At 43.4% G+C, this 13,982-nt stretch overlaps 1 protein-coding gene across 5 annotated transcripts in view; it reads left to right on the top strand.

Annotated features, from left to right (window-relative positions):
• The window catches only part of erbb4b (erb-b2 receptor tyrosine kinase 4b), a 241,435-nt gene that overhangs the window by 146,984 nt on the left and 80,469 nt on the right, over positions 1–13,982 (top strand). For all 5 annotated transcript variants that reach the window (XM_079733037.1, XM_079733034.1, XM_079733035.1 and 2 more), the window contains 2 exons: positions 7,136–7,267; positions 9,829–9,894. In XM_079733037.1, coding sequence (XP_079589163.1) covers positions 7,136–7,267; positions 9,829–9,894 — 198 coding nt within the window. The remainder of the gene's footprint in view (positions 1–7,135; positions 7,268–9,828; positions 9,895–13,982) is intronic.

The following is a 13,982-nucleotide window of genomic DNA, read 5'->3' as shown; positions in this document are numbered from 1 at the left end:
TAGGCAAATTCCAATCCGAACAATCCTATAAACAAAGACAAACCTTCACTTGTAACAGAGAACTTATTAAGAAAGTAAAATCCTTTAGACTGCGAGATCCAATTAAGTCCTCAAACCCCTTGCTGGGGAAAAACAACAACTGCCAAATACATTTCTCTACTGCTTCATGATAAACAGCTTACCAAAAATAGTTCTTATTTCAAAGAGTGAAATTTGTCTCGGGCTCATTTTGTTTTGGATTCCCAACAGGCCTTTATGGATTGCAAAGGGTTAAGGCAGAGTAGTGTCACCTTTTTGAATTAATTGTATTTCCTTGCCCCCCTTTGTGTTTGCCTCTACTGCTCTATCAGTCATCCACACGAAGCACATGCTGAGATGCATGTCTTTTTTACAGTATCCTTTCGTTGTTTATATCCTGTGTCATCGTGTTGTAAAACACTTGCATTTTGGGTATTCCGCTTATTTTTCCAAACTGTCTTGACAGAATCCTTTCAGAATTATTTCTGAAAGATCCTTTTAGAATCTATTTGCGAGACACCCGATTGGTTTTGAAAGTGTGGCACATGAGGGACACCAAGGTGGTCACGTGACACATGGCCCACAGGCGGCCCGCACACGTGATGCTGTGGGCTCTCAGCCTTGAATGTCACAGTTGCAAATGCTTTTTAAATATGCTCTTTCCCTCTCCACACACACACACGTACACACAAACAAACAAACAAACACACACACACACACACACACACACACACACACACACACACACACACACACACACACACACACACACACACACACACACACACGTACGTTTAAACGTACAATCTTAAATCATTAAGATCGACTCTGCTTTTTATAATCCTTGCGGATTATGGAACATGCTACAAATATTGCCACGCCGTTCATGTTCCGTCTCTCGTAGTACATTTTGATATTTCCTTACAAAACTCAGCTCTGTTCTCACTAGTACACAAACGTCCTTACACTGCTCTTTAAAACCGTGGGTGATTCCCCAAGCCACCGTCTCACCAGTGAAAACCTCATAAAGCATTCTATGTAGTAGAGCTAATGCGGTTGTTCTTTTCAGGTCACCAGTTAAACACATAAAAGCGCAATCATATCTTTGTGGCACCTCCACCTCCTCCACCACCGCCGCTGCCCGCGTCGCTAGTCCACCTGGTTTACAACAGGCGGAGTGATGAGTGACGGAGGTGAGAGGCGTCTCTCCACCGCCCCCCCTTGCTCTCTGGTGTCCAAGCACTCTGGCTCAATGGGAGTGGGTTAGAGGTGTAGCTAATGGATGTCTTTGAAATTGCACAGGGTTCTGTGGTAAATATGTGGCATTTGCAGCACAGCCCTGAAGTGGTGTGTTGGAGTGGATCCATGCTGCCGCCGTTTTCGTGCGTGCATCTGCATATGTACCCGTGCATTGTGCCTTTGGTTATATCATACGACCCTGTTTGCATTACCGAACTAATGCATGAATCAAGTAGTGTCAAGGTCCATCATTTGAGAACCCTGTGTTGGAATGAAAAACAAAGGCGGCAATTAGGCGTTAAGGTTATATTATTGATTGATTTTCCGTTTTGTCGCAGCGGGGTGTCGATTTTGGAAACATGACATTATAGAGGTACCATATACAATGGTAGACAGACGTACACACGCACGCACACACCAAGCACAAACACACACACACACACACACACACACACACACACACACACACACACACACAGACAGCACAATTAGAAGCCCACAGACGAAGCACAATAAGAACCCCCCCCCCACACACACACACACACACACAGACACACACACACAAACACACACACACACAGGCAAGGGGATGTCGTTGCCTTGGCAACGACAGAGTCTGCGTGGAGGCTCGGGGGGGGGTGATGTGTGAGTCTGTGTTTGTGTATGTGTGTGTGTGAGGCAGTACAGGAAGATGATGGATGGGAAAGGAGATCACCTATTTGTACAGAAGACACGGGGACACGCCCTCCTGCTCGTGAGTCGGGGAGCGGCCAACAGGGGTAAAAAGCGCTCAGGTCGGCGGCCCGGTGTGGTTGATTGACAAAGGGCTCTAGGCGTGTGCCGCAGCCCTGTGACAGCACGGCGTACCCAGCGGTGGTATGCAAATGGTTGGCTAGCAGACACACTCTGAGATACTTAGGGATTGTTTTTAATAGAAGAAGAGACGCCTTGTGTCTGCTTAGTATCAGCGTTACTGGAATACAATGCCATCCATTTGGTGTGTGGTGGCGGTTGTTGTTGTTGTTGTTGTTGTTGTTGTTGTTGTTGTTGTTGTTGTTGGGGTTTTGGATGCCAGTCTCTGTATCTAAAGCTTCCGATCCTTTTTATTGTATTTCTTTTCATGGAAAAGGCAGATGGTTTCCTTTCTCAGTATCCTTCCCGTCATGGTTAGCTAGTTTGCCTTGTAAGCGTTGTACAATGTCAAAGCCGATCAGTGTCTTCAGTGTGTGTGTGTGTGTGTGTGTGTGTGTGTGTGTGTGTATCCGTCTGTGTCTGTGTGTGTGTAGGCTGTTGGGAAGTTCAAGCAATGCGTTAAAAGGCTTCAAACAACGATTTTTCTACACTGGTCTTTTACTGTTTGTCCTCGCGGACTATACTCCTCCTATTCAGGGCGAGATGAGAGAAGTGTCCTAGTGAATATACTTCCAGAGGCTGTTCCAGAATGTATTCCCATGGTGTTTAGGGGGGGGTTCTGTGTTGTGTTCGGCCCCTCTGAGCCGCGAGCAGCACTGAGGCGTGTCTGAGTCAGCTCTCTGAAGTCAATGGGAGTGTAGCTCATGGGAAGCCCACACCCCCTACTTCTTCTGCCAGAGCAGAGAAACACTCTTGTTTTCTATCTGTCTGACTGGCTATATTTCCTTGTGTGCGTTTCTCTCTACTTATGATAGTCTTTTAGTCTGATTAAGTGTTCCTGACTCTCTCTCTCTTCTGGTGTGTGACAGAGAATACGTCTGTGTGTTTGAATGCTGATGTAACGGTCTGGTCTGTCAGTCTTTATGACTGACCAGATGAATGGCCGGTTGAAAGTAACTTACATCACCCTGCTTGATTTTTATTTCCCATGTTTTTTTGTGGATTGTCTTTGAATTTATTTGTTTGTGTTGTTCATTAACAGCATGTATCTCCGCAGTCATTTACTTTTCACGCCTAACCACAATTTGGACATTGCAAATATAAAAATATTATAACCTTATTGAGGCAAATGAACCCCTCATTTAATGTGCCGCTCAGCAGTGCAGCGCACTTCATAACGTCGCACATGCAACCACACATTAATTCATTCTCACAAACTCATTAATACTGTTGTTTTCTTTCTCAAGGGTTTGATATTTGCCTCCCAGACTTAATCAAATTCATCCCCACACAGCAATTAAAAAAAAGCCAAACACATGTTTACCCTTGAAATAATTGGTTGCATGCTTTTGTTCAGCTTTCTTACATTTCATATTATTTCCCTCTTAACGGCCGTGGATGGAACACCATTTCCGTTTAGAAAGGCCCTTCTGCAGGGGCTCTCAAGACAAGTCGGGAATAGCCAGGGAGATGGTGGCATGAACGAGCTAATTAACACACTGTTTTTTCTACCTAGCAGCACAATCAACAACAAGCCTTAACCATTAGTCCCCTGTGACCACCAACAACCCATCTAGCCACTATGCTAATCAAGCATTTTACTGTTCGTGAAAAGGCCTGCGTGTGTTAGCATGTTGTTGTTGTGGTGTATGCGGGGCTACGTAATGTTTGGCGGTGGTTGTGAATGATTCATAGCTTGGGGACAGAAAGAAGCACCTGAAATATCCCGGGAAAGCCTCCAGTTAGAAGAACAACAAAAGCAATTAATCTTGTTCCCAGCCACTGCCTTCAGCTCCTGCCATATCACCCTACATGTCAGTCCAGTATGTTAGTGTGATTATTCAAAAAATTCTGGGGGCACTGACATCATTCCCTCATCATTTTCAATCATCAGTTGCCATAAAAGATTTCTTTTCCGAGGAAAAATAGCTTAAGACCACCAGGATTTCCCGGTCCCCTGATTCCCCTGATAGCCTAATCTGCAGTGCACTGAAAATGAACACGCACACATACATGCATACATGCATACATAAATGCAGCGATAACTACAGACATACGTACAGATGTGTACACACACACACACACACACACACACACACACACACACACACACACACACATACTCACACAGACACACACACACAAACACACACACACACACACACACACACAGAAATAGGACCCCATCAACCTCATTTATCTGTATCACTTAATTCAATACAGTCTTTGTCATGAATGTCCTTTGGGGTGTACGTGTTCTTGTGTGTGTGTGTGTGTGTGTGTGTGTGTGTGTGTGTGTGTGTGTGTGTGTGTGTGTGTGTGTGTGTGTGTGTGTGTGTGTGTGTGTGTGTGTGTGTGTGTTGCATGTGCGTGTGTGTGCGTGTGTGTGTGGATGACCCTGTGTGTTAGATGCCACTGGGTTCTCTGGGTTTGGATTATGTGTCTACTCTGTTTCAGACCTGTTCCTGTAATTTGTTTGTGGGGAGACAGGAGAAAAGGAACCATGCTACTGTAAATAATGCAAATCTGCTAACAGGCTTCACCTGCTCTATCATTTTTATTCAACCCCCCCCCCCTTTCTCTCTCTCTCGCTGTCTTCCTCCTCTTTCTCTCACTCTCTCTCTCTTTCTCCCTCTATGGGCTCCCTCTCCCTTCCTCTTCCTTTTACTCTCAGCAGGAGATTAGGCTTCCTAAGAACTCATGCAAAACAACAATAATCGGAAAACCACCCTCCCGTGTCCAATCATTTATTGGCCTTCCCTCCGTGTGTGTCTGTCTGGATGTTTGTGTGTGTGTGTGTGTGTGTTTGTATGTGTGTGTGTCTGTGTGTCCGTGTTGTGTCGGTTTGGGTGTGTGTGCAGGCGCCCGTGCGTCTTTGGTCGTAGGAGAATGCAAGAAACAGAAAGTGAGAGATGCAGAGAAATGGAGACACACTGACGGACAAACGACAGGCAGAGTGAGAATGAGTTGTTGGAGGGACAAACAAATCTCTCCATCCCCCCCCCCCCCCCCCCCCCCCAAGTGTGGTTATCATTGGTGGTCTAGCCATGCAGATTATAGTGGCGGGAAACCCCCATCCCCTCCACACCTCAACCCTGATGAAATTTGAAATGACATGAAATTCAGGGGCTTACTGCCAGTCCTCTCCCTGTGGCTTAAATCTGAGAAGGATTTAGTAGTAAGGTGCAAGTGCTGCTGCTGGGTGACTTGTGGGGGGGGGTTATCACAGGGTGGTCTCATAATTGTTTTATTTTATTTTTCTTTTGGAGGGGGGGGGGGGGGGGGGGGTTATGTATTTGTTTGTTTTTGGGTCTTGTTTGTGATGAGGACAGAAGGACGAAGGTTGAGCCAAAAGCAGACAAACAACAGGATAAGATCAGGGCATCTTAATAACAGCATTATGACATGGCTTTGTCTGAGCCATACCTCACCACAACCAGCCTGAACACGCCGCGGATCTCGGCCACTATTGGCTTTAGGGGGGCTTGTGAGGTGTGCACGTAGGTGTGCGCCCATGTCTTTCCCAGGCTTGTGTGTGGGCGTTGATGTTGCATGTACACATGTGCACAGGTGTCACAGAAGTAGGAAACAAAGGTAACAATTCATTTGTGTGCGAGTGTGCAGCAGTATATGCTGGAGATAGCCGTTGCATTTCTTCAATCACATTTTACACCTTTACTGCGAGGAATACTTTCCCATTCTAATCCTAGCCCATTGTTTCTAGTATAAATGTGTCTTATTCTGTAGTATGTAGCAATGCACTTTAAGTAAAGCATCAATCAACGGAAATATTTGAATATTTGAGGTCACGGACATTTGTCCTTTAATATTTACTATTAGTAGGGTTTCCTTAACTTCGATTTTGCATATTAGACTCTGAGGCGGACCAGATCCATCATCAACACTCGAAAGAGGGAGAATGCACTACTGAGTAACGACGGAGACAATTGTTTTCACCAACAAGAGCTGTATGATATGACAGCTGCTGTTGACAGTTTGCATTCTACTTTTTTGGATCATCTTTAATTGTTTTGAACTACTGCTAAACTTTCGACTTTTTTTTTTCCTGACAATGTGTATCCTTCTAGGCTACGGTCTAGGTTTCTAAAAGGAAATGATTGGATTGTTTGTGCCACTATCATTAAAAAAGAGATAATCAAGCAAACAATAAGGACATTTATTGAAAGGAAAACATAGCAAATAGCAAATTGCACACAAAAGACTGAATCAATCCTCCATCCCCACAAAAAAAACTGTATAACGGAGCTTTCCCTTCTAGAAGCCTAGCAATGCTGTGGCATCACTTATTTAGCAGCCCCGTCCTCCCAATGGAATTTCCTGCTGCTACACACGCACAATTTTCTCTACACGACGATTCAACAATTAAAGAACGCGCCGACTAGAGTCTTTCTATCCAAGATTCAAATCATCAAAGATTCGAGGTCATCCTTTATTATTACTATATTTTTATATTTTATATCTATATTTCTCCTCCATTTATAGAGAACCTAGCCCTCCATAGGCAATGAAAACCTCCACTAATGTTCAAGGAAGGAACCTTGAGATGGGACGCAGAAAAGGGAAGACTTTAGAGTCATCCAACTCTAAAGATATTGTAATTAGCACTGGAGATATTGTAATTACTTACTATACAGATGTAGTAACTACTATAAGTTAACACTCGATTGGCGTTAACCAACACTAGTGATTTAATATCACAAACTAAGATAAGAGATAGAATCCTAACAAACAGAGATAGTGACTGCAACGTACTGTAATGAGAGGTGCTACAGTTTCATGTTCAGATTCAGTTTTGAGGAACCTATCTGAATTGATTGCACCAAAGTAGCACCAAAACCAGTTGTAACTCTCTCTGTGTGACAGTGCACGTGTGCGTGTGCATGTGTGTTCAGGTTTGTGTGAAAGAGAGGGAAAGACCGATAGCTGAAATAATTGTTGATTGCATCTTTTCCAATTCTCAAACATTGTACGGACCAATAAACGTCCCCTTTTCTTCCTCCCACAGAAATCCTTGGCGGAGGTGTGTATGTGGACCAGAACAAGTTCCTGTGCCACGCCGATACGATCCACTGGCAAGACATAGTAAAGAACCCCAGAAACAACCCTGTGATAGTCCCCAGCAATAGCAGTGTGACATGTGAGTAATATTAAGTATCATCCGAAGAGCCTCTAAATGTCCTAATGAGGGAATGGTGCAAGTTCCACTTAAAATAATATGTATTATCTTTTTTAATGTGGAGCACTTGGACAAATGTTATGAGCAGAAGTCTTGTTTTCAACAAGGTCCTCACAAAACCTACATAGCACAAGGGATCGAAATCCAGATGTCATTTCAAACTACAAAATTAAGCAATTGAATGAATTATTTTAAAAGCATGGTGGAGAATGGTTGCACTGCTATAGGCGAGGGTTTCCTAGCATTTTATTGTTTTGTTGTTGTAATGAACCCCTCTGTGGTTTAAGGGTGTTCACAGGATGTCCCTCCCGCCACAAAACTAAATCCTCAGACATCAAATGTGGAAATACATAAAACTCACCGCATGGAGTTGCTAACTGTTTAGTCCCAGACATGCATTGCTCACATGCTTTCTCATTAATCTGTATTTATTGTTCTGCTCCGATTTTCCTCTGCTTATAAAGTAAGAGCTAAGGAGCTAAAGAAAATTATAATAACAATCCGGCAATGTCTTAAAAACAAAAAAACAACCATTGGGGATCAAGTCCCCAACCCTATATCAGTGTTAGTACTACTTAATGCGTAGGCAGCTGATAAGTGGCAGAATGTGAACAGTGAAAGACACAATCACAACACAATTACCATCTGACCTTAATCACAACACCCATTGTAACGATTCAGGCATAAGCTGCAACCCTTGGATTAGAGTAATAAACCAACCAGCTGTTGTTGAAGAATGAACTATGCTGATGAAGTGATTCCATTACCTGGGTGAAGACACACACATACATTATCCTTTGGGAAAAAGGGCAGGGGTTAGTCTCAATGGGGTCAAGGAAGCACTGAAGAGCTCCCCCCATTCTCCCTGCCCCCTGACCCCCTGTCTTTTAGTCTCTTTGTTAAACCTTGCTATTAATGGCGTGGATGATGTTTATTCTAATCATATATATCCACAGGCCCCCTATGGAATCTACCGTATGTGCTTGGTGCTTCACTTTCAGGACATGAGCTTACACACGCACTAACACACACACACACACACACACACACACACACACACACACACACACACACACACACACACACACACACACACTTGGCTTTGCGTGTGTTTTCGCTGGCCTTGCTCCACAGCTGAGGAATCTAGCTCTGGAGGAACACCAATGATGTCCAAACGTGTAATCCATCACTTGAGGACATAATCCCCTTGCCTGGAAGAAGCATGGCGGTTGTTATTGTTTTGATTTGTTTTTGTCTACCATTATGGACTTTATGAGGGAACGTTCTCAATTTGAACAATACACTGTGAGGTTCTGAGTTGCTGTTCCTTCTGCCTGCCTCTCGTCCCAGGCCCAGCCCGGGGTGCTTTCGGGTGCTGTGCTGGTGTTATGCAGACACGTCTGACCTAGTTGAGCACGCAATTGTGTGTTTTATTCACCTCACGATGTATTCTGTGTACACAAACATGTTGGAGAGGTTATCCAAAAGTAATGAATTTTAGTCGGAATTTGACACAGTTTGTTCGGCCAGCTGTCTGGTGGAAAGTGTTATAAGTCAAGCACCATGCTGCACAGAGCATCCGAACGCTGCCTCGCAATCCCCACGCAGATTGTGTCTGTGTATCAGAGGCAAGGGCAGTAAAAGTAAGTGACAATAAAATAAGTACAGCCTGGATGACTTGAGCTTTAGTAAATGATTTGAAAAAGAAGTGCGTCTGAAAAAAAGGAAATACATTCTGGTTGACTCAACAGTTTGAATCTATGGGTTAACTTCGATGCTTGCAGGGAAAGTAAAATTGCAACCATATGTTGGCGAGCCTCTGTGTATAGCAGATGAGTTGCTTGCTAGTTGTTCAGTGTACTCGAAGGGTTATATATTACGGCAGTTACAGTGTCGATTATTTACACCATTACACCATTACACCATTACACCTTTGACTCAGGGAGGTAGGATTCACGTTTCTTTCTCCTGCCACTGTCTATCGAGTTACAGCCAGAGTTTGCCAACTCCTTTTGTGAGGCACCATTCAGCCTGGAGTTTGTTGTTGTTATGCTGTGTGCAAGATTGTGACCATATGTGAGAGAAGTGGTGTGTGTAGTGGAGAGAGAGAGAGAGAGTGGTTGATTAGGAGGGGCAAGGGGGCTAGGGTTCTCAATTATTAGTATCTCTCATGAAGAGTGTGTGAAAGTTTTTCTGTCTAACAATTGTGTGGAATAGTCATGATCGCAAATATATATTTTATTATGCTTTCTCTGTGGATTAGTAAAGCATAAACATTGAATCATTAGAACAAACTACTCTAATGACTATCTCTAAAAATTAAACCAATGGTAAAAAAAAAAGCTATAGCCTGTATACTACTTTTTCATGACTCAAGTAGCGTTTCGATTTTTTTTACTTTCAAATATCCCTCTTTGTTCCTGGAGACAATATTATGAGTAAGGTGCCAAGGAAAGAGCCCTTCCTCCCTCCCCCCAGCACCACTCTAACAGCCCTAACTGTGCCTTGTCTCCTTCCTTCAGGTCAGAAGTGCCACCGCTCCTGTAATGGCCGCTGCTGGGGACCTAAGGAGGACCAGTGTCAGAGCTGTGAGTCTAAAGCCAGACAACTACAACAAGTGTTTACTGTTTGTTTACTCTGTGCTGCCCTATACCCTCAGGCACCCCCCACGGCCCCCTGCCATGCGTCATATTCATTCACCTGGCGTTCAACTTTGTTCTCAGCGCTAGGTGGGTGGGGGAATTGAATGTGGAATTCCACGTGTAATTCAGCTCATGTTTTGGAACCAATATGGAACCAAGATGGCCGCTAGTTAAACAAGGGCTAATTATCTTTTGTCTTTGCCTCTACCCCAAACTCATGGGCCCATTGTCTTTGGTTTAAGGATTTAAAATTTAAAATAGAATTGTTCTGATTGGCTCAAGTGAGAGCCCACATATCAATAAGCGTGCCAAACAAAAGATGGGAGTGACATCACTCTTGTTCATTGTAGTGTTTGGTTATGAAGTTAAACAGAGCACTTCATTAAACTGTAGATAGAGTTTTCCGAGGAAACACAGTAGACAATTGCGGATGAGTTATTGAAAGGGTTTAATAGTGCATAATTCATTGTCGATATGTTTATTCAATTCATTAATGTGGATTGCACAATGCTGGCCATTCCCTGACCACCAACCTTTAACAACATCCCCTTTAGAGGCATGCTTGGGTGTAGGAAAGAGAGACATTAAAGGTTGCTTGGAAGTTAGTAGTTATAATTTGCATGACTGTAAAGTGGCAGGTGTGGTTTTATAACCTTGACTTCTTGTGCTACATTATATTGAAGGTTTTTGTGAGCAGCTAAACTAATTCCCCCACAGTTGCTACTAAAAGGAAGTTATTGTACCAGTATATGTGTTAAATAGACGATTGACCTGCACTTCTATCACTTATCATCTCTTTCATGTTTGGAGAATAAATGATTGAGTAATGTTTTGCATTGATACCTACCACACCGTTAATCATTTACGATCATGCTTACGCATTCTACCTTGAAGAAAGCTTAAGATAATGTGAACAAGTTAGATCTAATTTGCTTCTAAATGCAGACATCGATGGTGCACACTAATTATCCCGTGTGAGGGTTTAACATCCAATTTGGTGAGTGGCCTTTCTAGTATTACAATCCCAAAATTCTAAACTGAGCGGGGAGAGCATCTAATGGATATTTTGAAAGCGAAAGTCAAGTGACACTTAGACCAAACCAAAAATAATTAAATAATTCACTTTTTTTAACAGATATTAATGAACTGTCAAAAACGCTCAGGTGCACACAAATACAGACAAAGATACACACACACAGACACACACACAGACACACCCAAACGCGCACACACACACACACACACACACACACACACACACACACACAAACAGACATACACACGCACATGTAGAACACATACACACAAACACACCCACGCACACGCACACACACACACACACACACACACACACACACACACGCGCGCGTGCGCGAGCACACATAAACACACACATAGAACGAATAGAAACACACACTCACGCACACGCACAGACAAGACCATTCCTTCTGTTCTGGAAGTTCATTCCACCATTCTCGCACACCAACCTAAAGACCACAGGAGATCCATCAATTGAACTATGATCTTTAAGTGCACCATAGAGAGCACAGCTGTCCTTGCTAGCCAGTGTTTTGTTTAACGTATCAGCATGATAGTAGGGGACGAGCACAGGGCTTTCCTCTCTCATGTCCCTCTCTCTTGTCTCTTTCTATGTCTGCCATTCTGCTGTTCAATTGTCGCCACAATCTCTCTAAGGGATCCTATAAGTGTGTCTGTCACTCACGGAATAACACTCTTACACTGGTCATTTGTAGTAATTACCTTTAGAGCCGGCCACACAGGCACAGACACTTCACTTCTCGTGAAGTGTCTGTCGGTCCCTCCCTCCCATAAATTCTCTCTCTCTCGCTCTCTCTCTCTCTCTCTCTCTCTCTCTCTCTCTCTCTCTCTCTCTCACTCTCTCTCGCTCTCTCTCTCTCTCTCCCTCTCCCTCTCTCTCTCGCTGTCTCTCTCTGGCTCTTTATCTCTCTTGCTCAGTCTTTTTTTTCTTCTACTTCTCTCATTCGTTGTCACATTGTCACAGATCTATTACAAATTCTCAAAGTCTGGTTGCCCTTGCCGTCCTTCTGAGAAAACAAGAGAAAAATAGCACACACACACAATGTATTGATTTTTAACTGCGAGTGGATATCGACAATATATAATATAATCTGATTTCTAAAGTAGCCAATGTTAAAAGAGGTCAGCGCTGTAGTGAATGCCAGGGTTTCAAAACCCTACTTGTCTTATGAACCCCATAGCCCCATCGGTAAGGCTTCAGCACGGTGTCATTCAAACCATGTTTTCCTATGAACTTAGATTAAAGTTTTTAATTTAGCCATTATGCTAAGGAAGCTGAGACGTATTTCATGTCTTGCCTTTATTTATCAGCAACATTCAACATGCAGGCCGTTTGATTTGATGTCATACTTTTCGTTTTGTAGTTAAAACAAAGTGAAATCCAAATCCTCACAAGATACACCTGAAACCTACAAATAGTACCACCTTGTGTACACGTACCGCAGGTTTGGAACCACTGTCTCCTTGATATTATTTGTAGCAAGACAATGAATCCCCAGTGGACTCCATAGATCCTGTACTCGGGTCTTCCCCAGCGACAAAGACAAGGGAGTAAAAACGACTCAAACACAAAGAATAAAGAAAGAAAGAACAGTGGAAGAAATCGATAGATCAAAGGGCTCCTTGTGAATCGGTCGGCTAATGATCTGCTAATGTAAAATCACCCCCAAACAAACTACTAATGCAACAACCTTCATCGCTCAATGAATATATAAAGATTCATCACCCTGACCCTTCCGGCCCCCCAAGCCTTACCCTACTCAACCTCTGTTACCCCCTCTATGGTTCACCTCTCCGTCCGTGTCCTCAACTTCCCCCCCGGCGTCTGACTCGGTCCCGGCCCCCTCTGCTGCTCATCCTTCTGCTCTGTCACACAACCCCCCCGTCCCCTTCTATTTGTTCTTCCTCTGTGATCTCATTAAGATAATGAGGATCCAACCGATTCTCCTGAACTCAGTAATGGCGCTGTCACCGACTGGTTGCTGATAACATTCTGGTTTTGTCTCTCCAAACACATACCCACACTACCCCTCCCTAATGTGGGAGCCCGTCCACGCAGGCCCCGATGTGTTTGCGTCTGCTTCCTGTGTTATCGCGAAGAAAAAAGTGAATAATTCCACACTGCAGATAAGCAAAGTTGAGGATGGCGATAGGGTAGATGTCACCAGTAAATTACATTTGAGGAGAACCGAATCCTTTTGACGACCACAGTAGCCGTGTCAAGGTGGCGGTATATGGGAACGGGACAAGAAAGTAGTGTAATGGTTACAAAAGTAGACCAAGACTCTGTGATGCCAGATGAGTCGTCGGCTGCCTCGATCGGAAACTGGTGGAAATATGAACAAACTGTACATGGTTTCAGCATCGCTCGAGCAACTTGAAACATGAACATTCATGAAGGAGGTGCTCAGGGACAGCAAAAGACATGTTTGTATTTAGAACACTGACGACAGTGTTAAGGGACATGTTTAACGATTGAGCGGTTTCTAAAAAGAAAAGATGTACTTCCTACTTCAAGGGACAATGTGTACCAGGCCAGCTCATAAAAAGCATGTTTTCCTTTGTATCTAATATCTGATGCCTTGGAGATTCAGAAACCGATTCTCAAAACATATAACAAAAACTAAACTAAAAACTGGACTCATCATGCCAGCCAAACAAACTCATCTTCTGAACCCCTTGACAATGTGTATAATGTATTACAGTTAAACATATACAAAATGTACACTTAGGCACTGTCTGAGTGTGAAATCTATGTTTATACAAGAGGAAAAAATCCCTGTCCCATACAAAGATATAATCCCATTCAGATTTCAGTATAAAGTTCATTTTAATATTTTCCATAGAAAAACACAAAACACAACAAGACAGAATACATGAACTATATTCACTTAATAAAAGAGCAGATATGAAGAAACACATTTTTGCAACGGGGCCCTAAGAGGTAGCAGTCCCACTGATGGATAGCCTTGTCG

This window comes from Pollachius pollachius (assembly GCF_949987615.1).
Source record: "Pollachius pollachius genome assembly, chromosome: 3".
In the NCBI taxonomy this organism is placed as follows: Eukaryota; Metazoa; Chordata; class Actinopteri; order Gadiformes; family Gadidae; genus Pollachius; species Pollachius pollachius.
This window is presented reverse-complemented; position numbering and strand designations above follow the sequence as displayed.